General features: G+C 39.5%; 2 protein-coding genes across 2 annotated transcripts; both read left to right on the forward strand.

The window, feature by feature from the left end:
• The first annotated feature begins 450 nt into the window (after positions 1–450).
• Positions 451–1,518, forward strand: LOC139032055 (olfactory receptor 7A10-like). The gene has a single exon (XM_070458340.1). The coding sequence runs from the start codon at positions 467–469 to the stop codon at positions 1,397–1,399; it is 933 nt and encodes a 310-aa protein (XP_070314441.1). The 5' UTR covers positions 451–466; the 3' UTR covers positions 1,400–1,518.
• Positions 1,519–17,363: 15,845 nt separating this feature from the next.
• On the forward strand, positions 17,364–18,332 carry LOC110122613 (olfactory receptor 7A17-like). The gene has a single exon (XM_070460184.1). It carries the CDS (start codon positions 17,364–17,366, stop codon positions 18,330–18,332), a length of 969 nt encoding a protein of 322 aa, XP_070316285.1.
• Positions 18,333–26,331: the final 7,999 nt, after the last annotated feature.

Consider the following 26,331-nt stretch of genomic DNA (forward strand, 5'->3'; position numbering starts at 1 on the left):
GTACATAATAAATTTCCCTCCTACTCGCTCCTCTGTATCTGTTTTTGTTTTCTTCACAACAAAACATCTTTCACCTTCTGACATAAAATATATTTATGTGAATATCATCTTTCACCATCCTTGGATTGTGGGAAATTTGTTTTTCAGCACCTCTACTTATTCCCTATATGTGCTTGGAGCATGTTGGCCCTCAATATAAAATATTTCTCAAATATCTGAAAGAATTTCTCATTAAAACTGAAAATACATGAACTCTTTGGAAGTATGCTGACAATGTGATAAAAATATCTGGTGAGAGATGAAGTGGGATACATCCTCAGGGAGAGTCTATCTACATACAATATATTAACATCAGTTTCTTGCAAACAAAATAGAAATAATAGTATTTCAGCTATGCGAGTTATGCGAATTTCATGAAAAATTAGTCACGTTGTTCTCTTTTTTTTCCAAGAGTTGCCTTCACTATATGGAACCAGGGAACAATACATACATTTCAGACTTTCTTCTCATGGGACTTTCAGAGGTACCAGAACTGCAGTCCCTCATATTTGGGCTTTTCCTCTCCATGTACCTGATCACTGTATTTGGAAACCTGCTCATCATCCTGGCCGTCAGCTCAGACCCGCACCTCTACACCCCCATGTACTTCTTCCTCTCCAACCTGTCCTTTATAGACATCTGCTTCACCTCCACCACCATCCCAAAGATGCTGCAAAATGTCCAGATACAGAGCAAAGTCATAACTTATGAAGGCTGCATTGTCCAGATGCATTTTTACATTCTCTTTGCAGGATTAGATGACATTCTCCTGACTGTGATGGCCTATGACCGCTTCATGGCCATTTGCCACCCCCTGCATTACACAGTCACCATGAACACCCAGCTCTGTGGATGGCTGGTTCTGGTCTCCTGGATCATTAGTGTCCTGAACTCCTTGTTACACAGCTTAATGATATTGCGATTGTCCTTCTGCTCAGACTTGGAAATCCACCACTTTTTTTGTGAAATCAAGCAGCTGATCCAACTTGCCTGTTCTGACACTTTCCTCAATAATGCAGTGCTGTATTTTGGATCTGGAATTCTAGGGGGTGTTCCCCTGGCTGGTATAGTTTACTCTTACTCTAAGATAGTGTCCTCTATCTGTGGAATCTCATCTGCTCAGGGGAAGTATAAAGCATTCTCCACCTCTGCATCTCACCTCTCAGTTGTCTCCTTATTTTATTTTACGTGTTTAGGAGTGTACCTTAGCTCTGCTGATACGCACAGCTCAGAAGCAAATGCAATAGCCTCAGTGATGTACACTGTGGTCACACCCATGCTGAACCCCTTCATCTACAGTCTGAGAAATAAAGACATAAAGAGGGCTCTGAAAAGATTCTTGGGGATGGAAACTTTTTAATAGGCCTATTTGCCCTTGGACTGAAGAAATGCCCATGACAGCAGGACTCAAAGCCTCATAGGCAGATATTGTGATTCTTTGTTCAGATTGTGATAATAGTAATTGCTTCTTCAATTTATAGCCTGGTAGATCCATTTCTTTGATTTAAACTTATCTATAAAATTTTAAAAATATCCTTTATTAAATTTTTTCTGTTATCTAAGTTTTTTCTTTTGTCATTTTTCTACTCTCTCAAATTGATTCAACTTCTTGTGTGACATATATGTAAATTTCCATTTATCTCACGAAACTTCACCCGTTTCTTAAGAATAAATTCTTCTGAAATGAAATACTTTATACTGAGTATTTTTTCTTTCATTTTACTAAAGAATAATCATGAATTTTGCTTATGGGAAAAAAAACTGTACCCAAACCTATTATATAATTTCATAGAAGAGTAAAATATGAAACTACATTTGATCACATTTTGGCTCATTGTATCTTGAAACATCACCACTGTAATTGCTCTTTCTGAAAAATTGTAGACATTAACAGATAGTGTGTTTCATAGTACTTCATCTGGTTTTATGCCCTCACAGTGTACTATTCTCTATGTAGCTCAGTGTCCACTTTACCCACATGAGTCACTGGCAAAAGTGAGCATCAAAAACATGTCTCTAATGGTGTGTACATGAAACAAAAATTTCAGTAAGAGTTTGACATTATAAAACCTAGAGTAAGAAGGGAACTTAAGTATGATGTAGCAAAAATTTGTGTCAGATTATTTCTATGCAAACTTTTTTCATGGTGTCATTTACTTATTGGTGCGTGTCATTTCATTGTCTGTGTGTGAAGATGTTTATCACTGGGGTGAAGGATTGTTTGGTGTAATTGTATCTTTTTCTGCTTGAAAAAAATTCCATTGCTGTGGCCTAAGAATGTGATTCTTTCCTATGCTCTAAATGAATTATGTTGTCCATTCTAATTTCTTTCATAATCAGTAAAAGTCAATGGATAATATAAATATCATATGTATATGATATATGTGATATAAAATATATAAATAAAACACTTTGACACTTTGCTTTCTTCCTGTCTCCAACCAATTTTAGCTGTGACTCAAATACCTGTGCTTAACTTGTTACCTTAAACCACACAGCACTAGAAATGTTTAATTTTTAGCTGATTCATTAACATGTAATTGCATACCATGAACTGCACATTTTTAAAGTATACAGTTTTCTAAATGTCCAAAATTAAGAGTATACTATATGGTTCCACTTGTGAATAATTTAAAAGGGTGCACAATAAATTTTAATTTCGTCATGATGTTATTGTTAACAATACAATTTCCCTGAGTCTCAGTTACCTGTGATGGCCATTGTATCTACTACTGTGGGCAGGAATCCCTTAGAAGAAATGGGGTAGCCATCATGGTCAACAAAAGAGTCTGAAATGCAGTACTTAGATTCAGTTAAAAAAATGACAGAATGATCTCTGTTCATTTCCAAGGCACACCATTCAATATCACGGTAATCCAAAGCTATGCCCCAACCAGTAATGCTGAAGAAGCTAAAGTTGAACAGTTATATGAAGACCTACAAGACCTTCTAGAACTAACACCCAAAAGAGATATCCTTTTTCATTATAGGGGACTGGAATACAAAAGTAGGAAGTCAAGAAACACTTGGAGTAACAGGACAGTTTGGCCTTGGAGTACAGAATGAAGCAGGGCAAAGGCTAATAGAGTTCTGTCAAGAGACGCACTAGTCATAGCAAACACCCTCTTCCAACTATACAAGAGAAGACTTTATACATGTACATCACCAGATGGTCGACACCGAAATCAGATTGACTATATTCTTTGCAGCCAAAGATGGAGAAACTCTATACAGTCAGCAAAAACAAGACCAGGAGCTGACTGTGGTTGGATCATGAACTCCTTATTGGCAAATTCAAACTGAAATTGAAGAAAGTCAAGAAAACCACCAGACCATTCAGGTATGACCTAAATCAAATCCCTTATAACTATACAGTGGAAATGAGAAATAGATTTAAAGGACTAGATCTGATAGACAGAGTGCCTGATGACTTATGGATGGAGGTACGTTACATTGTACAGGAGACAGGAATCAAGATGATCCCCAAGAAAAAGAAATGCAAAAAAGCAAAATGGCTGTCTGAGGAGGCTTTACAAATAGCTGTGAAAAGAAGGGAAGGGAAAAGTAAAGGAGAAAAAGGAAGATATACCCATTTGAATGCAGAGTTCCAAAGAATAGCAAGGAGAAATAAGAATGCCTTCCTCAGTGATCAGTGCAAAGACATAGAGGAAAATAATAGAATGGGAAAGACTAGAGATTGCCTCAAGAAAATTAGAGATACCAAGGGAACATTACATGCAAAGAAAGGCTCAATAAAGGACAGAAATGGCATAGAACTAACAGAAGCAGAAGATATTAAGAAGAGGTGGCAAGAATACACAGAAGAATGGTACAAACAAGATCCTCATGACCCAGATAATCACGATGGTATGATCACTCACCTAGAACCAGACATCCTGGAATGTGAAGTCAAGTGGGCCTGAGAAAGCATCACTATGAACAAAGCTATTGGAGATGATGAAATTCCAGGTGAGCTATTTCAGATCCTGAAAGATGATGCTGTGAAAATGCAGCACTCAATATGCCAGCAAATTTGAAAAACTTCAGCAGTGGCCACAGGACTGGAAAATGTCAGTTTTCATTCTAATCCCAAAGAAAGGCGATCCTAAAGAATCCTCAAACTACCAAACAATTGCATTCATCTCACATGTTAGTAAAGTCATGCTTAACATTCTCCAAGCCAGACTTCAGCAGTACATGAACCGTGAACTTCCAGCTGTTCAAGCTGGTTTTAGAAAAGGCAGAGGAACCAGAGATCAAATTGCCAGTATCTGCTGGATCGTCAAAAAAGCAAAAGAGTTGCAGAAAAACATCTATTTCTGCTTTATTGACTATGCCAAGGCCTTTGACTGTGTGGATCACAATAAACTGTGGAATATTCTGAAAGTGGTGGGAATACAAGACCACCTGACCTGCCTTTTGAGATACCTATATGCAGGTCAAGAAGCAACAGTTAGAACTGGACATGGAAGAACAGACTGGTTCCAAATAGGAAAAGGAGTACGTCAAGGCTGTATATTGTCACCCTGCTTATTTAACTTATAAGCAGAGTACATCATGAGAAACACTATGCTGGAGGAAACACAAACTGGAATCAAGATTGCTGGGAGAAATATCAATAACTCAGATATGCAGATGACACCACCCTTATGGCAGAAAGTGAAGAGTAACTAGAGAGCCTCTTGATGAAAGTGAAAGAAGAGAGTGAAAAAGTTGGCTTAAAGCTCAACATTCAGAAAACTAAGATCATGGCATCTGGTCCCATCACTTCATGGCAAATAGATGGGGAAACAATTGAAACAATGGCTGACTTTATTTTTCTGGGCTCCAAAATCACTGCAGATGGTGATTGCGGCAGTGAAATTAAAAGACACTTACCCCTTGAAGGGAAGTTATGACCAACTTAGACAGCATATTAAAAAGCAGAGACATTGCCTACAAAGTCCATCTAGTCAAGGCTATGACTTTTCCAGTCATCATGTATGGATGTGAGAGTTGGACTATAAAGAAAGTTGAGCGCCAAAGAATTGATGCTTTTGAACCGTGGTGTTGTAGAAGACTCTTGAGAGTCCCTTGGACTGCAAGACCCAACCAGTCCATCCTAAAGGAGATCAGTCCTGGGTGTTCATTGGAACGACTGATGCTGAAGCTGAAACTCCAATACTCTGGCAACCTGATGGGAAGTGCTGACTCATTTGAAAGGATCCTAATGCTGGAAAAGATTGAGGCCAGGAGGAGAAGGGGACGACAGAGGATGATATGGTTGGATGGCATCACTGACTCAATGGACATGGGTTTGTGTGGACTCCGGGAGTTGGTGATGGACAGGAAAGCCTGGCGTGCTGCAGTTCATAGGGTTGCAAAGAGTTGGACACGACTGAGTGGCTAAACTGACCTGACCTGAACTAAGCCTCAGTTTTCATTTCATAAGGAAATATGAGATCATGAATTCTAGCTTCACTTGGATATTGTGAGGTATGTATACAATGCACAGAAATATTTGCTGAGTCCACAAACCATGTTCAAGGTTAGGAGTACATATATGTTTATATGTGCCTGCATCTGTATACACCGTTCTCTGAAATAAACCCACTCACATATATGTATTGCACACAGTCTCATTAGTAACCTCACCAATTGTGTTGAAAGAAAACTTGAGAGAAAGTTGGAAGGATAGAAGTAAGAAAAAAAAATGCTTGAATTAACATAAACTAGAAAGAATGTAGAAATGTTAACAGAAAGTTTTAAAGTAGGTTATTAATTTCAATAATGATGTACTTTTCCTACTTTAAATTTCAAAGGCCTCAAAATCAGAGCCACATTTACATTTAGATAAAAAAAATTCTGTGTATCAGCTAATGGGAAAAAGGTCTCTAAGGTGACTCTGATTTCCTCCTATATATGGTAGGAGTTCAACACAAAATGTCCTATTTAAGAGAAGCTTATTGTGTGAATCGAAAATCTTTAGCTGAGCTCCTAGAAATAGTAGATGATTGGACAAATATATTTTAGATTCCTATTGCTAGAATAACAAATTACCACACCTGTGTGTTAAAAATAGTGCCTGTCATAAAATTCTGTAAGGTCAGAGGCCTGAAGTCTCATTGAGCAAGAATTTAGATATCTACAAGACTGTGATCCTTATGGATACTCCAAAACAGGTTGCATTAAATTTTCTGTTTTACTTCTAGTGGCCACCACCATTCCATAGTTCAGGATCCTTCCTCCATATTCAAATGCAGGTGCCTGGCATTTTAACTCTCTCTCTAGTTCCAACTCTTACTCTCTCTTGCATGGTTAGAAAAATCATCATCATTGTATTAGTCTGACCTTGATATCTGTGCTAATATTCTTAAATAAAGATCAATGATGAGCAACCTTATTTCCTCTGCTATTGTAATTAAACTAGTTATGTAAACTAGGCTATTCCAATGTTCTTGAGATTTTCCTGTAGACATCTTTTGGAGGATCTTATTGTTATTACTGCAAAATCTTATTCTAATAGAAATTATTTGATGTCACTTAATACTTCTATAAAAAATCAAATGAAAAATTTATCACTATCTAAAAGGTGATCAATAACCTTTTCTTTCAAAATTAAGAAAGAATGGAGGATTCTGGGTGAAGGCCTTAAACTACTTACACCTGAATCTAACACAGAACCACTTTCTTGGTACTTAAATTGACATCCACAGACCAGGACATGTACTATCAAATAACACTTAGGATTTTGTTAGAAATGCAGGGTCCCAGGCCCCTGATCTGGCCTACTGAATAATAATTTACATTTGAAATACAATCCTTGGTCATTTGTAGAAACAGTGGATTCAGAGAAATGCTAGTCTAGAATAGGTTTCACCACCTTCTCAGTGTTGATATTTGGGAAGTGTGAATACTTGCACTGGATGATGTCCTGTACATCAGAAGAGTTCAGTAGGACCCCTTCAAATATTGCCAAATATCTTTAGAGAAAAATCACTCTTGGTTGAGAATCATTGCTCCAGTTTTTGAAAACTGGGAGCCTCCTGAGAGATTCCAATCAAGACTCCATCTCTTATTTGCTTAAAATATTGAACACTTCCCTAGTGGCTCAGACAGTAAAGTATCTGCCTACAATACTGGAGACCTGGGTTTGATCCCTGGGTTGGAAAGATCCCCTGGAGAAGGAAATGGCAACCCACTCCAGTTCTCTTGCCTGGAAAATCCCATGGATGGAGGAGCCTGGTAGGCTACAGTCCAACGCAAAGAGTCGGGCACTACTGAGCAATTTCACTTTCACTTTCTTTGAGCATAACATTAAGCCCTTCTGAGTATCATTAATATATTGGGGGATGAAGTGCATAAGGGGACTACATCATAAATGTTGTATGATGACTACATTTATTTATGACTACATCACAAATAAAAATTTTTGCAGACAATCACAATAATGTTCTAAAGTAGGTTATAGTATGTTGTCACTGTTGTTCACTTGCTAAGTCATGTCCTTGGTTTTCATATTAATTAGAAAGATTCTGACCAAGTTGTTCAATCCCACAGTCGTGTCTGACTCTTTGAGACCCCATGGACTGCAGCAACCCAGGCTTTCCTGTCCTTCACCATTTCCCAGAGCTTGCTCAAACTCATGTCCACTGAGTCAGTGATGACATCCAACCATCTCATCTTCTGTTGTTCCCTTCTCCTCCTGTCTTCAATCTTTCCCAGAATCAGGGTCTTTTCAAATGAGTCAGAGTTCACAGCAGGTGTCCAAAGTAATGGAGCTTCAGCTTCAGTATCAGTCCTTCTAATGAATATCAAGGATTGATTTCCTTTAGGATTGACTGGTTTGATATCCTTGCAGTCCAGGAGACTCTTAAGAGTCTTCTCCAACACCACAGTTCAAAAGCATCTATTCTGCACTCAGCCTTCTTTATAGTCCAACTCTCACAATCATATTTGACTATCGGAAAAACCATAGCTTTGACTAAGTGGAACTTTGTCAGCAAAAATAATGTCTCTGCTTTTTAATACACTGTCTATGTTTGTCATAGCTTTTATTCCCCCTTGAAAATAAAGTCTGTCACCGTTTCCATTGCTTCCCATCTATTTGCCATGAAGTGATGAGACCAGATGCCATGAAGTGATGAGACCGAATGCCATGTATGTAGTTTTTTGAATACTGAGTTTTGGCCGGCTTTTTCTCTCTCCTCTTTCACCTTCATCAAGGGGCTCTTTATTTCCTCTTCACTTTCTAGCATATGAGTAGTGTCATCTGCATATCTGAGGTTATTGATATTTCTTCTGGCAATCTTGATTCCAGCTTGTGATTCATCCAGTTCAACATTTCACATGATGTACTCTGAATATAAGTTAAATAAACAGGGTGACAATATACACCTTTATGGATTCCTTTCCCAATTTGGAACCAGTCCAGGTCTAACTGTTGCTTCTTGACCTGCATACAGATTTTTCAGGAGGCAAGTACGGTGGTCTGGAATTCCCTCCTCTTGAAGAATTTTCCACAGTTTGTTGTGATTCACACAGTCAAAGGCTTTAGTGTAGTCAATGAAGCAGAAGTAGATGTTTTTCTGGAATTCTCTTATTTTTTCTATAATCCAACAGATGTTGGCAATTTGATTTCTGGTTCCTCTGCCTTTTCTAAAACCAGCTTGTCCATTGGGAAGTTCTCAGTTCATGTACTGTTAAAGCCTATCTTGGAGGATTTTTGCATGATCTTGCTCTCATGTGGAATGAGTGAAATTGTGCAGTAGTTTGAATATTCTTTGGCATTGCCCTTCTTTGGGATTAGAATGGAAACTGACATTTACCATTCCTGTGGCCACTGTGGCCAAATTTCCTGACATACTGAGTGAAGCACTTTCACAGCATCATCTTTAGGATGTGGAATAGCTCAGATCCATCACCTCCACTAGCTTTGTTTGTGGTGATGCTTCCTAAGGCTCACTTGACTTCACATTCCAGGATGTCTGGCTCTAGGTAAGTGATCAACCATTGTGGTTATCTGGGTCATTTCCATATGACCCAGCAATCTCGCTGCTGGGCATGCACACTGAGGAAACCAGAATCGAAAGAGACACGTGTACCACAATGTTCATCACAGCACTGTTTATAATAGCCAGGACATGGAAGCAACCTAGCTGTCCATCAGCAGACGAATGGATAAGAAACCTGTGGTACACGTACACAAGGGAATATTACTCATCCATTAAAAAGGATACATTTGAATCACTTCCAATGAGGTGGATGAAAATGGAGCCTATTATACACTGTGAAGTTAGCCAGAAAGAAAAACACCAATACAGTATAACACATATATATGGAACTTAGAAAGATGATAATGAAAACGTTGTATGTGAGACAGCAAAAGAGACACAGATGTATTGAACAGTCTACAGGATGCTCGGGGCTGGTGCACTGGGATGACCCAGAGGGATGGGATAAGGAGGGAGGTCGGAGGGGGATTCAGAATGGGGAACACATGTACACCCATGGCGGATTCAAGTCAATGTATGGCAAAACCAATACAATGTTGTAAAGTAAAATTAATTAATTTAAAATAAATAAATAAATAAAAATTCCTAGAGGACAACAGAAAAAATATCTTTTTTTGTATAATTTTTCTATGTATTCTTGTCACCTTGTCTTAATATCTTCTGCTTCTTTTAGTTCCATACCATTTCTGCCCTTTATTGAGCCCATCTTTGCATGAATTATTCCCTCAGTATCTCTACTCGTCTTGAAGAGAACTCTAGTCTTTCCCATTCTATTGTTGTCCTCTATTTCTTCGCATTGATCATTGAGGAAGGTTTTCTTATCTCTCCTTGCTATTCTTTGGAAATCTGCATTCGGATGGATATATCTTTCCTTTTCTCTTTCACCTTTTGCATCTCTTCATTTTTCAGCTATTTGTAAGGCCTCTTCAGACAACCATTTTGCCTTTTTACATTTCTTTTCTTGGGGATGGTTTTGATCACTACCTGGTGGACAATGTTATGAAAACTCCATCCATAGTTCTTCAGGCACTCTGTCAGATCTAATCCCTTGAATCTATTTATCACTTCCACTGTATGATCATAAGGGATTTAATTTAGGTTGTACCTGAATGGTTTAGTGACTTTTCCTACATTCTTCTATTTAAGTCTGAATTTTACAATAAGGATTGCAAAAATAAATCCCGACCAAGGGATTTATGCAAATACATGCCTACTGCAGCATTTCTTGGAACTTATATATCTCAGTATCTTCTTTATCTCTGCATATTCACATAAAATATTTTACATGAAAATGGGCACACTAAAGATCTTTAATTACTATTAATTATAACACTTGCAGTTATTTTATTACCAATGATGCTGTATATATATATTTCTATTTTTTAGTCATTTACTTTCTTGATAAAAAGCATTGTCTGTGAGAGTCCTTTGTTTTGTATGCTTTGATTGGATTGCTTGCATTCCTATATTTGATCACACTTTTCAACAAAAATTTGATGTTTCATTTATTCACAAAATTATTGCATGCAATTTAATTATTTAATATATGTAGATATATTATTGAGAATGTTTGATATCATATACTCAGTCATATGTTGTTCTTTTTATTACTCAGTTCAGCTAAGCCACTCAGTCGTGTCCAACTCTTTGCGACTCCATGGACTGCAGCAATCCAGGCTTCCTTGTTGATCATCAGCTCCTGGAGATTGCTCAAACTCATGTCCGTTGAGCTGGTGATGCCATCCAACCACCTCATCTTCTGTCATCCCCTTCTCCTCCTGTCTTCAGCCTTTCCCAGCATCAGGGTCTTTTCTAAGGAGTCAGTTCCTTGTATCAGCTGGCCAAAGTATTGGAGTTTCAGCTTCAACATCAGTCTTTCCAATGGATATTCAGGATTGATTTCCTGTTGGATTGACTGGTTTGATATCCTTTCACTACAAGGGACTCTCAAGAGTCTACTCCAACACCACAGTTCAAAAGCTTCAATTCATCAGCGCTCAGCCTTCTTTATAATTCAACTCTCATGTCCCTACCTGACTACTGGAAAAACCATAGCTTTGACTAGATGGACCTTTGTTGGCAAAATGATGTCTCTGCTTTTTAATATGCTGTCTCGGTTGGTCATAGCTTTTCTTCCAAGGAGCAAGCGTCTTTCATTTTCATGGATGCAGTCACCATCTGCAGTGATTTTGGAGTCCAAGAAAATAAAGTTTGTCACTGTTTCCATTGTTTCCCCATCTATTTGCAATGAAGTGATGAGACAGGATGCCGTTTTTTGAATGTAGAGTTTTAAGCCAGCTTTTTCACTCTCCTCTTTCACTTTCATCAAGAGGCTCTTTAGTTCCATATCACTTAGTCATATGGTGTTCTTTCCATTGCTTTTCTACCTTTTTGGCTTTTTTTTTTTTTTTACTGCAATAATTGAACTGTCACTTTAATACTTGTCACTTGCAAATCCTTGTTATAAACAAAAACTAAAGTTAATGTTCTCTTGCACAGTGTTAATAAATAACCTTTTATACATTTATATATATAGAAATCTGTTACTTGTTATTGCAGTTATCAGCCTTTCTTGATAAACATATTTATCAACATATTTATCAAATATGATAAATAAACCTATTTCTAAAAGTTGTATCACCTTTGGCGAGCACCCAGAAAGCATTCTTCTTTGCCATTGGAAAAAGATCACCTTCATCTTTTATAAGCGCATTTGAATCCAAATATATTAATATGTGAACAAATTGCGACTTGAGTACTCCTTTATTCCATTTCAAAATCCTTTAAGTTATTTTATTTCTAAGTCTTTGGGAATTTAAGTTGAAATAGTAGCCCATGTTGATATCACTAAATTGTTAATATTTTATGTCCTTATAGAAGTTAGCTGTAGATTTTTATTCAATATTGTTGCATTCAGTTATCTTGAAATCACTCTGAAAAGTGAAAGTGTTAGTTGCTTAGTCGTATCTTACTCTTCGGGATTCCAGGGACTGTAACCCATCAGGCTCCTCTGTCCATGGAATTCTCCAAGAAAGAATACTGGAGTGGGTAGCCTTTCCCTCTCCAAGGGATCTTCCCAACCCAGGAATTGAATCTGGGTCTCCTGTATTGCAGGTGGATTCTTTACTGACTGAGCCAGCTGGAAAGCCCAATGTACATCTCTACTGTACCTTATTCTTGATTCACTCTGCAAATAATTGAACATCTACTATGTGGCACTGTTTCTAGGAACATTGAGTATTACATTCAGTTAAAACTCAGCAGTGGCCACAGGACTGGAAAGGGTCAGTTTTCCAATCCCAAAGAAGGGCAGTGCCAAAGAATGTTCAAATTACTGCACAATTGCACTCATTTCACACTCCAGCAAAGTAATAAACAAAATTCTCAAAACCAGGCCTCAACAGTACATGAACCATGAACTTCCAGAAATTCAAGCTGGATTTTGAAAAGGCAGAGGAAAAAGAGATCAAATTGCCAACATCCATTGTATCATAGAAAAAGCAAGAGAGTTCCAGAAAGCATCTACTTCTGCTTTATTGATTACACCAAAGCCGTTGATTGTGTTGATCACAACAACCAGTGTAAAATTCTTCAAGAGATGGGAATACCAGACCACAGACCACCTGACTTGTCTCCTGAGAAATCTGTATGCAGGTCAAGATGCAACAGTTAGGGCTGGACATGGAAAAACAGACCAGTTCCAAATTGGGAAAGGAGTATGTCAAGGCTGTGTATTGTCACCCTGCTTATTTAACTTATATTCAGAGGACATCATGCAAAATGCCAGGCTGTATGAAGCACAAGCTGGAATAAAGATTTCTGGGAGAAATATCAATAGCCTCAGATATGCAGAACACCACCCTTACGGTGGTGAAGAGGAACTAAAGGGCCTCTTGATGAAGGAAAGAGGAGAGTGAAAAAACTGGTTTAAAACTCAACATTTAAAAAACTAAGATCATGACATCCACTTCCATCACTTCATGGCACATAAATAGAGAAACAATTGGCACAGTGAGAGACTTTATTTTGGGGGGCTCCAAAATCACTGCATATGGTGAGTGCAGCCATGAAATCAAAAGATGCTTGCTCCTTAGAAGAAAAGCTATGACCAATCTATACAGCATATTAAAAAGCAGAGACATTACATTGCCAACAAAGGTCCATCTGGTCAAAGCTATACTTTCTCCAGTAATCATGTGTGGATGTTAGATTTGGACTATAAAGAAGACTGAACACCAAAGAATTGATGCTTTTGAACTGTGGTGTTGGAGTAGACTCTTGAGAGTCACTTGAACTGCAAGGAGATCAAACCAGTCAGTCCTAAAGAAAATCAGTCTTGAATATTCACTGGAAGGACTGATGCTGAAGCTGAAGCTCCAATACTATGGCCACCTGATGCAAAGAACTGACTCCTTAGAAAAGACCCTGATGCTGGGAAAGATTGAAGGCAGGAGGAGAAGGGGATGACAGAGGATGAGATGGTTGGATGGCATCACTGGCTTGATGGACATGAGTTTGAGCAAGCTCTGGGAGATGGTGAAGGACAGGGAAGCCTGGGTTGCTACAGTCCATGAGTTGCAAAGAGTCAGAGACAAGTGAATAGCTGAAGTGAACTGCATGTCTACTCTTTTGCCAATTTTATTACTAATCTATGTCACATAATTAAGTCAATATCATTTTTTGCTTCTTTAAGTTATTTTTTCAATTGAAGTATAGTTGATATGGGCTTTCCTGGTGGTGCTAGTGGAAAAGAACCCACTTGCCAATGCAGGATACATGAGACCTGAGTTTGATCTGTGAGTTGGGAAGATCCCTTGTAGGAGGGCATAGCAACCCTTTTCAGTATTCTTGCCTGGAGAATACCATGGACAGAGGCCCCTGGCAAGTTACTGTCAATATGGTTGCAAAGAATTGGACCCACCTGAAGCAACTTAACACACACAAGGATAAAGTGCAAGGAGGTTAGACCTCTGGAAGGCAGGCAAGTTCATGGGAAGAGGGTAATAAAAACTAGATTCATCTGACTTCTAATTAGCCTTCTGGGAAAAGAGACTCATCAGGAAAATTTTCCTATCTAGAACAGTGTCCCACAGGGAAATGTTGTGCTCAGCTGTGGGAGTAACAATGGAAACAGTATCTAGTGAACAGACGTGGGGAGCTGTAAAATCTCCTTGGCTGAATCCCTCAATCTGTACAACCTTGGGGTGCACAGGGCATGGTTATTGGTTTTGGAGTCCTACATCTGAGTAAGGACAAATGCTTCCCTCTTTCCTTCTGACCTGCCTGAGAACAGAGCTGCAGTCTTCATCATCAACCATCCACGGAGGAACTTAGATATACATACACATGGGGACTTTCCTCTTTTCGTCCCCATCCAGGTGAGTGTGAGAGTCCTATAGATACTTCAAGGAAGTTTGAGAGAGAATACAAGTGGAAAACATTTTTTCTGAGGTCACTTGAGAGCCTAGTTGGCCCATGCCAGGGCTGAAATACTAGCCATTGTTGTTTACTAGGTTGACTAATTAACTTATAATTCATTTATTTAATATGTTAAAATTTAATATTTTAAAGAAGTGTTTGATGAACTCAGCAGCACAAGGATGAGTGTTGACAATGAAGTGATGGGAATGGAAATCCAGTTGGATGAGGATGAGGAAGCAATGAGGAGCATAAAGTGATTCCAGTAAAACCAGAGTATGTTAGAGCAGTTATACATTTAAGGAGAGTAAGAAAAGTTGGTTTGGAGGCATGTGAAATGAAATATCCGCATTTACAAAAAGACTTTTAAATTTGGGAAGTATTTGAATACCTTCCATTTTTATTGGAAAGAGCCACATCTATGGAAGTATATATTGCCTTGCAATAGCATTCTTGAGACGAACATTCCACAGTATCCTTCCTCACATTAGATATTCACAGGAAAATATTGTGCTTAGAATGCAAAGAGGGGTATGAAAAGAAATCTTACTTTGGAATTCTCAAATACCAAGAGGTAGGGAAGCAAGGGAGACATTTGGAAGGTAGAAGGAAAAAACAAGCAAATTCACATCTCTGTGAAACTTAATAATTTAGTAACAGAAGGGAACTATGCTAAACTTTTACACATATTGACTAAATTTGCCTTCCAACTTAGGAAGATAGATACCACTCTCCCCACTATTTGAATTAGGTCATTAATGCTTAGAATGGGTCTGTAGATCCACTATATTCAAATGGCTAATATGTGATAGCACTGAGTTTCAAAAGTCAGTTTTCTGAATCAAAAGATTTGTATTCAAGATCATTCACAAAAGTCTGTTAACATTTATCTTTTAAAATCCTCATCTATGATTGTGTATTGTCTATTTTCTGTTGTAAGTTGTGGGTTTATTCCCTTGGAAGTGTTAGTTGCTCAATTGTGTCCAAGTCTTTGTGACCCCATGCCCGTAGACCACCAGACTCCTCTATCCATGGGTTTTTCCAAGGAAGAATACTGGAGTGGATTGCCACTTCCTACTTCAGGGAATCTTCATGACCCAAGGATCAAACCTGGGTCTCCTGCATTTCAGGCAGATTCTTTATCATCTGACCCACCAAGGAAGCCCTTATTCCCTTTTCTCACTTTCTACTGGAATGCTCCTGTTGTCCTAAAATGATTACATCCTCCTGCTTTGATAAATTGCTCTAGAATATTTTATGAGGTATTTTGAGCATCAAGGCAATATAACTGGTGTTGGAAAGCTACCAGAATCAATGAATCTTTCTCATATCCATGATCTCTTAGGGACCAGCTGAGTTTATTAAATTTTGCTTTGACAATGAAAATATTCAATACAGGGTTCTAGGGGACTCGATGGTGTAGATCCTTGATGCCATCAGACTCATCCTAGAGGATGAAACGTCTGCATAACAGAGGTATACATACCCCAAGACCTGTACCCTAGGACAAGGCAACCACTAAGGAATGTGACAGACAGGTAGACCTTATTTTCTTCCACAAGACTTTTCATTCTTTCAATTTTTTGAACTACTTTTAATTTTTTTTTAATGCATACATCTTGCATACATCAGTCATGTCCAACCCTTTGCAAGCCCATGGACTGTAGCCCACCAGGCTCCTCAGTCCATGGGATTCTCTAGGCAAAAATGCTGGAGTGTGCTGCCATGCTCTCCTCCAGGGGATCTTCCCAACCCAGGGATTAAACCCATGTCTCTTGCATCTCCTGTACTGCAGGGGGATTATTTACTGCTGAGCCACAGGGGAAGCCCAATACAGGGCACAAGGTAGTCATATTTGAATGGAATATGGTGCATGGGAAGTTTACCATCTAGAATTTGGGTACTATTTCCACATTTTCTTGGGCAAAGGTAACGTAGGGATGATGACTTTCTTTCATCACCCCTTTCATAATTACTGTGGCCAAAAGTGAGAAGAGCCAGAGAGTAACAAGCCCAGTAAGACAGGATGTGTGTAAGTGTGTGTTGTGAGGAACGAGCAATTCTCTGGGAAGTGATACTTAAATTTATCCACTCCAAAATGTTACCCTTAAAACACAGACACAATAATGTCAACCAGATGATGCAAATAAAGGAGTCAATTCATTTAATTCACAGGAATCAAAACAAATATAAAAATGTGAAAGTAACAACATGTGGATGAGGGACTCCTTGTGTGTTGAAGGTTCAGCTGTAGCAGGAAGACCTTGTTCCTTAGCATCCTCTGATACCATTTCTCCTCACACTTGCTCTTGCTTGTTCCCCTTGACACTTTTACTGCCTTTTGAGTCTTCAATATTTGAAACAAGCCCTACCCTCTGGTACTTTGCATAGTCTTTTCCCAATAGTGCACACTGGGTCCCCAGGTAAACTGATGTCTCTGGTTTGTCTTACTTCAGGTCTCTTTTTTTTCAGATCTTCCTGAACTATCAGTAAAATGTAACATATCCATGCATGGCAATTTATACCTGCCTTTTTTTCCCCATATAATCTGTTACCACATGAGACTGCATATGTATATTTTTCCATTGGCTAACTCATATTCTTTCTTCAACATTGCATTGTTGGAAGTTTTGTTCTCAGCATCTTCAAACATCTACCCTAGAAGATGGTTGGTACTCAACATGAATTTTTAGAATATATGAAAGGCATTTGCTTTAAAACTATAATCATGGCCTCTTGGGGAAAAGGTTGAGTGTTAAACAGAAATTTCTAATCATAGGTGACACAATAGATTCCTTAAAGATGATTAAATATTGTAGTTCATTGCATTTTACTGTGTTAATGTGCACACAGGTAGAAATTAATCATGCATTTTTTTTGTGTGTGTTGTTCCCTAGTAGTGATCACCACCACATGGTGCAAAGAAATGATACAGGAATGGCACAATTTATTCTTCTAGGATTATCAGAGGAACTAGTACTGCAGCCTCTTATATTTGGACTTTTCCTCTCCATGTTCCTGATCAGTATGTTTGGGAATCTGCTCATCATTCTTGCCACCATCTCAGACTCCCACCTCCACACACCCATGTACTTCCTCCTCTCCAACCTGTCCTTTGTAGACATCTGTTTCATCTCCACCACCATCCCAAAGATGCTGGTGAACATACAGACACAGAGCAAAGTCATTTCCTATGAAGGCTGCATCACCCAGATGCATTTTTACATACTATTTGTGCAGTTGGAGAACTTAATTCTAACTGTCATGTCCTATGACCGCTTCATAGCCATCTGTCACCCCCTGCACTATACAGTCATCATGAGCCCTATTCTCTGTGGACTGATGGTGCTGGTGTCCTGGATGATGAGTGCCCTGAATTCCTTGGTGCAAAGCTTACTGGTACTGAGACTGTATTTCTGTTCAGTCTTGGAAATCCCTCACTTTTTCTGTGACTTGAAAGAAGTACTCCGACTTGCCTGTTCTGACACCTCTCTTAATAACACTGTGATGTATTTTGCAGTTGGGCTCTTTGGTGCTATCCCCCTGGCTGGTGTATGTTACTCCTACTCTAGGATAGTTTCCTCCATATGTAGAATCTCATCAGCTGAGGGGAAGTATAAAGCATTTTCCACCTGTGCATCTCACCTCTCTGTTGCTTCCTTATTCTATTGTACGGGTTTAGGATTGTATCTTAGCTCTACTAGAACCCACAGCTCACACTCAAGTGCAATAGCCTCGGTGATGTACATTGTGGTTACACCCATGCTGAACCCTTTCATCTACAGTCTGAGAAATAAAGACATAAAGAGGGCTCTGAGAAGATTCTTTGGAGTGGCAGCTATGAAAGGGCCATTTGTCCTGGGGCTAAGGAAGTGCTGGTAATTGCAGCACTCAAAGCATTAGAGTCAGAAATTGGGATTCTTGATCAGATTGTGGAAAGAGCACTTGTTCCTTATATGTATTGCCTGTATTTTGCATTCTTTGATTTAAAATTCAGCATATAATTTAAGTAACTCCATTGATTAAGCTTTCTTAATAGCTGATGCATGGACAATTTTCCTTTTTTTTTTTTTTCTATTTTTCTACTTTCCCTAAATTTTCCCCAAACATGAGTGGGAAATATTTGGAAATTTCCATTTATTTGGTAGGAAAAATTGGATTCCTTAAGGCCATTGACTTAAGCAACATCCATCTTCTCAAGTATTTTAAAAAAATTCTTCTCTGGAGATGAGCCAAGATGGCGGAGGAATAGGACGGGGAGACCACTTTCTCCCCTACAAATTCATCCAAAGAACATTTGAACGCTGAGCAAATTTCACAAAACAACTTCTGATCGCTAGCAGAGGACATCAGGCGCCCAGAAAAGCAGCCTAGTGTCTTCAAAGGGAGGTAGGACAAAAAATATAAAAGATAAAAAGGGAGACAAAAGAGCTAGGGATGGAGACCCGTCCCGGGAAGGGAGTCTTAATAGAGGAAGTTTCCAATCACCAGGAAACCCTCGCACTGGCGGGACTGGGGGAAGTTTTCGGCAACCTAACTGGGAGGAAAAATTAAACAAGGCCCACAGATTATGTGCCTAAAAGCAACTCCCAGCAGAAAAGTACCCCAGACGCCCGTACCCGCCAGCAACAAGCGGGGGCGGAACGGAGAGGAGCAGGAGGCATTGCTTCGGGTAAAGACCGGCCCGAAGACCCCGAGAGCAATCGGAGGGAGCTTTTTTAAACTGTGGGATAGCAAAGATCAAAATTAACTGGCCCGAACACACTGCCGGCGGTTCGCAAAACAAAGGGACTGAGAAACTCCAGAGAAGAGCCGGCCCATCCCCGCTGGAGGTAGGAGGCAGGGGGGAGGAGAAAAGGGCAAATTCAGCCTCTGAGAAGCCACCCCTCCCACACTGCAAACAGGCCCCCGGTTCCTATCTAAAGACTTCCCGAGACCCGACTGGTGGCCCGTGCTGGGGCCGCGGAGGGAAAAAGCACACCGTACCCGGGGAGAGTGCGCCCAAGCCTCTGGCTGCCTGGGCTGCTCGACGCAGAGGGAAAAGGAGCGCTGAACCTGGGGAGAGTAAGCCCAAGCCCCTGGCTGCCTGAACCGCTCAGGCCAGGGAAGGCACAAAACGCAGGCTCAACCAAATCCGCGCTTTTGTGGAGTACCCGAAAACTGGAACCGCACTCAACGCAGGGCCCGCTCCATATAGAGCAGCCGGGAGCCTGAGCAGTGTAAGACGGGGAAAGCACTGAAACCCGTGAGCGGGGCAAACCCAGTGTGGCCGGAACACGGTGAGTGCTGTCCACACAGAGCGGTATCTGTCTGCAGCGCCCCGCCCTCCCCGTAGCAGGACTGAATTGAACTAGCGAACCTAAATAAGAGATCACCTCCGCCCGCCTGTGTCAGGGCGGAAATTAGACATGGAAGAGACGGCAAATAGAAGACAAATAAACTAAGGGAACCGCTTCAGAAAGGACCGGTGCAACAGATTAAAATCCCTGAAGGTAACACCGACTACACCGGAAGGGGCCTATAGATATCGAGAAGTGTAAGCTGGAAAGAGGAGCTATCTGAAATTGAACTGAACCTTCACTGACCGCAACAACTCCAAAGAAATTACAAAGATGCCACAAAAAAGGAAAACTATAGGCCAATATCACTGATGAACATAGATGCAAAAATCCTTAACAAAATTCTAGCAAACAGAATACAACAACATATTAAAAAAATCATACACTGTGACCAAGTGGGCTTTATCCCAGGAATGCAAGGATTCTTTAATATCCGCAAATCAATCAATGTAATACACCACACTAACAAATTGAAAGATAAAAACCATATGATTATCTCAATAGATGCAGAAAAAGCCTTTGACAAAATTCAACATCCATTTATGATTAAAACTCTCCAGAAAGCAGGAATAGAAGGAACATACCTCAACATAATAAAAGCTATATATGACAAACCCACAGCAAGCATCACCCTCAATGGTGAAAAATTGAAAGCATTTCCCCTGAAATCAGGAACAAGACAAGGGTGCCCACTCTCACCACTACTATTCAACATAGTTTTGGAAGTGTTGGCCACAGCAATCAGGGCAGAAAAAGAAGTAAAAGGAATCCAGATAGGAAAAGAAGAAGTGAAACTCTCGCTGTTTGCAGATGACATGATCCTCTACATAGAAAACCCTAAAGACTCTACCAGAAAATTACTAGAGCTAATCAACGAATACAGTAAAGTTGCAGGATATAAAATTAGCACACAGAAATCTCTTGCATTCCTATACACTAACAATGAGAAAACAGGAAGAGAAATTAAGGAAACAATACCATTCATCATTGCAACAAAAAGAATAAAATACTTAGGAGTATATCTACCTAAAGAAACAAAAGACCTATACATAGAAAACTATAAAACACTGATGAAAGAAGTCAAAGAGGACACAAGCAGATGGAGACATAAACAGTGTTCATGGATCAGAAGAATCAATATCGCCAAAACGGCTATACTATCCAAAGCAATCTATAGATTCAATGCAATCCCTATCAAACTACCAACGGTATTTTTCACAGAACTAGAACAAATAATTTCACGATTTGTATGGAAATACAAAAAACCTCGAATAGCCAAAGTAACCTTGAGAAAGAAGAATGGAACTGGAGGAATCAACCTGCCTGACTTCAGACTATACTACAAAGCCACAGTCATCAAGACAGTATAGTACTGGCACAAAGACAGAAACATAGATCAATGGAATAGAAAGCCCAGAGATGAATCCACGAAGCTATGGTCACCTTATCTTCGACAATGAAGGCAAGGATATACAATGGAAAAAAGACAACCTCTTTAACAAGTGGTGCTGGGAAAACTGGTCAACCACCTGTAAAAGAATGAAACTAGAACACTTTCTAACACCATACACAAAAATAAACTCAAAATGGATTAAAGATCTAAATGTAAGACCAGAAACTATAAAACTCCTAGAAGAGAACATAGGCAAAACACTCTCCGACATAAATCACAGCAGGATCCTCTATGACCCACATCCCAGAATTTTAGAAACAAAAGCAAAAATAAACAAATGGGACCTAATGAAACTTAAAAGCTTTTGCACAACAAAGGAAACTATAAGCAAGGTGAAAAGACAGCCCTCAGATTGGGAGAAAACAATAGCAAACAAAGCAACAGACAAAGGATTAATCTCAAAAATATACAAGCAACACCTGCAGCTCAACTCCAGAAAAATAAATGACCCAATCAAAAAATGGGCCAAAGAACTAAACAGACATTTCTCCAAGGAAGACATACAGATGGCAAAAAAACACATGAAAAGATGCTCAACATCACTCATTATCAGAGAAATGCAAATCAAAACCACAATGAGGTACCATTACACGCCAGTCAGGATGGCTGCTATCCAAAAGTCTACAAGCAATAAATGCTGGAGAGGGTGTGGAGAAAAGGGAACCCTCTTACACTGTTGGTGGGAATGCAAATTAGTACAGCCACTATGGAAAACAGTGTGGAGATTCCTTAAAAAGCTGGAAATAGAACTGCCATATGACCCAGCAATCCCACTTCTGGGCATACACACAGAGGAAACCAGATCTGAAAGAGACACGTGCACCCCAATGTTCATCGCAGCACTGTTTATAATAGCCAGGACATGGAAGCAACCCAGATGCCCATCAGCAGACGAATGGATGAGGAAGCTGTGGTACATATACACCATGGAATATTACTCAGCCATTAAAAAGAATTCATTTGAATCAGTTCTAATGAGATGGATGAAACTGGAGCCCATTATACAGAGTGAAGTAAGCCAGAAAGATAAAGACCATTACAGTATACTAACACATATATATGGACTTTAGAAAGATGGTAACGATAACCCTATATGCAAAACAGAAAAAGAGACTCAGATGTATAGAACAGACTTGTGGACTCTGTGGGAGAAGGCGAGGGTGGGATGTTTCAAGAGAACAGCATCAAAACATGTATATAATCTAGGGTGAAACAGATCACCAGCCCAGGTTGGATGCATGAGACAAGTGCTCGGGCCTGGCGCCCTGGGAAGACCCAGAGGGATCGGGTGGAGAGGGAAATGGGAGGGGGGACCGGGATGGGGAATACATGTAAATCCATGGCTAATTCATTTCAATGTATGACAAAAACCTCTGCAATGTTGTAAAGTAATTAGCCTCCAACTAATAAAAATAAATGGAAAAAAAATTCTTCTCTACTCAAGAGGAAAAGCTGCCTTTGGCAGCTAAAGTAACTTATAGAATTCAACTGCAGTGTAAAGTCTGAAACCAATGTTTTGGTTTTGGCTCTGTCATTTTTCTATATCATCAGTTTAACTGTCCTTCCTGATAACATCGAATTTATTCATGCCACTGAGTTTTATAACTGGTCTCCTGGTGTCATACAATTATTCAGCCTGTGTCTCCAATATCTACCACGTGTTGTTGCTGTTGTTGTTTGGTCGCTAAATCGTGTTTGCCTCTTTTGCAACCCCATGGACTGTATCTTGCCGGGCTTCTCCATCCATGGGATTTTCCAGGCAGGAATACTGGAGCATCCCTCTTGAGCCTCCCTCCCACACCATACTACTCCTCTAGGCTGTCACAGAGCACCCTGTGTTATTCTTTTTTGGCTAAAAAATTCCTGTGCTGCCTGCAATTATGGCTTCTCTATTGGTCTGAACAAGGGATGCCTCTTTTATAAATTTTGTTATAATCAGTAATGAATTAGAAACAGGGAATTAACAATAACAAGGTTAACCATTACACACCTGCTTCCTGCTCACCTTCAACCTTCGTGGTCAAAGGATGACTCACAATAATCCTTAATTTTTTTACCCAGTCTGTGATTCAGGATCACTATTCATCTGCACAGCATGCATGTCCTGCCAACCCCCCCCAAGTTCCCTGGAACAGAACCTTAAATGAGATCATTGATAATCCAGTTATTTGAAACAAGTTTAAACAATAATCAGGAATATTGTCTCCAAATCAACACATATGCTTACAATAAAAAGCAGTAGACCATTACATGTGCTTTCATTGCCATTTGCATTGATTTTTATATCAGTGGGCAATTGCTGCATAACAGGCTGTCTTAAATCATATGGTTTATTAATGTGCCTTTCATATCAAATGAGATTATATAGTTGGTGATATTCTGGTCCACTTGTCAGATGCTCATAAGTCCATAGGACTGTAAGTCTCTACGTTGTGTATGTTGTGTATGATCTTATCAACCCAATGTGCTCACTTTGCACCAATGTAGAGTCTTCACAATAATGAATTCAAGAATACTAGACTTTCAACAAATCCCCAAGGCATAAGCCATACTACCTTTGTCTATATTAGATACTGGTGTCTCCCACATGTATCACCCTGATTCCTTTCCTTTCATATGTGAGCTTTCTCAGTCCAACTACAAACTGCCAGCTCCTGGAGTTCTTTGCCCAAGAGCTTCATCTGACCAAGAGCTTTATCTGGTCAACCTCTGCCAACCTGCATGGCTATCTACTAGTTACAGTGAAATAATACCCCCTGTAATGTACTTCTTCTCATACAGCACGTCCACACTTGACCTCTACAAATTCATTATTATTAGGACTTTACCTGAAACATCGTCTGCTTACAAGGCGATCTTTCCCAGGCAAGCTGTACCACATCCATGTCTCTCATTGAAAGTGTATGTCTTTCTTTATGTTTCAAGCTAGTTGGTTTCTCGGGCATCATGCCTCCCCTGAGGGAGAACAGCTCAGTGCCATAAATGGCTTTTTGTGCTGTGGTTTCTCCTCCCAAAACTGAGAGCATATGAGTGAAAGCCCAGCTTCCCCAGCTGTGCAGAAGACCCAGCTCTTTCATGCCCATCCAGAAAACTGACATGAACTTCGTGAGAAGGAAGTGGGGAGAGACTGGAAGAACAGTAACTAATACTCTTGAAAGGCATCATAGGTAAGTAGATTCTAGCAACTGCATGATGAACTTCATCGGGAAACATTCTAAATGTGTTGATGAATGTACATATCTGTGAATGTGCTGAAAAGTTGAATTGTACATTTCAGATTGGTGAATTATATGGCATGTGAATTATATCTCTATAAAAGTTTAAAAAAATCCAACATTTTTTAAAGAAGAAAAAAGTAAACTACGGTTTGATATCCCTGAAAAGTATAAATGGAAAAATGTAAACAAAAGAGTGGTAAACCAAATTCTACAGAGCATTAAAAGGATCATAACCCAGGATCGCATGGGGTTAACTCCTGGGCCACAAGAGCATTGTGCATTGAAGAATGTATGGCAGCATTCCTGGCCTCCACCCACCAAGTAGCAGTAGCACCTGTCCAACTGTAACAACCACAACATCTGCAGAGAATCTCCAGTGTGCCCCAGAAGCAAAATCACCCCAGCTGAGATACACTGTCCTGTAGCATGAGAACTGGAAATATATTGAGGGAGTTCCAATCAAAGCTCATCCCTTACTCAGTTCATAACTTTGGGAAGATCTCTGAGTTCCATTGCTGCAAGTGCAGAATGAGGAAGATCACAGTATGGATATCAGACAATGAACTTTCATGAGAAATAAGAAAATCAACTTTCATGAAAAATAAGACAATCTATATAATGCTCCAAGTTCAGCACATGGTGCATCATAAAAGCCAAGCATATAATATAATCAACATTTTAAAAATGTTAATGGCATCTCTTAATTTGCATCACTAACACGAATTTCCCAGTTGATTTTGCAAATATATCATGAATCTAAGGTCTACAGTCTCAGTGTATCTAGAACAAAGGAACACATCTCTATCCCTTGTTGAGAAAGGGAATAGCAATTTTCTAGAGATGTCAGCAAATGTTCTCACCACAAGACAATTCTTTGGAGGTCCATGTGTCCCACTCAAGAAAGGTTCCTCAGCCTTAGATTTGGAGAAACTGTCAACTTGAGGTTGTGATAAGGTGCAGTGAAGTCAGGGCTCTGGAAGCCAGATGAGTTCATGGAAAAGGAATAGTAAATCTGAACTCATCTGTCTTCTGATCTGGTCTCCTGGGGATAGAAAATAAGCAGGGGAAAAAATTCCCCCTGTCCAGACAAGAGTCCTATTGGATTATGATGTATTCAGAGGTGGGAGTAACCATGGAAACTGTGCCTAATGAGCAGACATAGAGAGCTATAACTGTTTCTCCACCTGCAGTCCCACAGCAAGGTTAACCTTGGGTAGACAGGACATGATTGCTGCTTTTACTGTTGTAAATCTGGCTGGAGAACCAATATTTCACTCCTTCCTGCCATCCTGTCTGAAGAAAGAGCTTCAATCTCCATCATCAACTATTCAGGGAAGAATTGGATTTCCACACTAAACTGTCAGTTTCCAAGAATTGGAGAACTTCCACTCAGAGACTCTGTTCAGATGAGTCTGACAGTGTTAGGAACTTCAGGGAAGATTCAGAGGGAACATAAGTGGAGACTTTGGAGACCTCCAAAGTCACAGGAGAGTTCAGCCAGCCTAATCTAGAGCTAAGAGATTGCCATGTTTTTCTAAGTGGACTAATATATTAAAAATTGACATGTTTAAAATACTAAAAATAGTGTCTGTGGACTGAGTGATACAAGGATAATTGTTGAGAATTAACTGATGGAAGTGGAATTCCAATTGAATGAGAATGAAGAAGACATGGGAAACACAAAGTGGTTCCCATAAAATTAGAACATATCTGAGGTGTTTGGCAATTCAGAGGAGTAGGAAAACAGAATATTGAGCTTCAAGATGTGAACGGTGAAGTTTTTTCAAAAGAGGTGTATTTGAACATGTTCCATTTTTTGTGAGAATGATACAGACCCATGGAAGTACATAGTATGTTACAACAGCAATTCA

Source organism: Odocoileus virginianus, chromosome 3, assembly GCF_023699985.2.
Source record: "Odocoileus virginianus isolate 20LAN1187 ecotype Illinois chromosome 3, Ovbor_1.2, whole genome shotgun sequence".
Lineage (NCBI taxonomy): Eukaryota > Metazoa > Chordata > Mammalia > Artiodactyla > Cervidae > Odocoileus > Odocoileus virginianus.

Coding starts and splice junctions, on each gene's coding strand:
- LOC139032055 (XM_070458340.1), top strand. CDS start 467: ATGGAACCAGGGAACAATACATACATTTCAGACTTTCTTCTCATGGGA.
- LOC110122613 (XM_070460184.1), top strand. CDS start 17,364: ATGGTGCAAAGAAATGATACAGGAATGGCACAATTTATTCTTCTAGGA.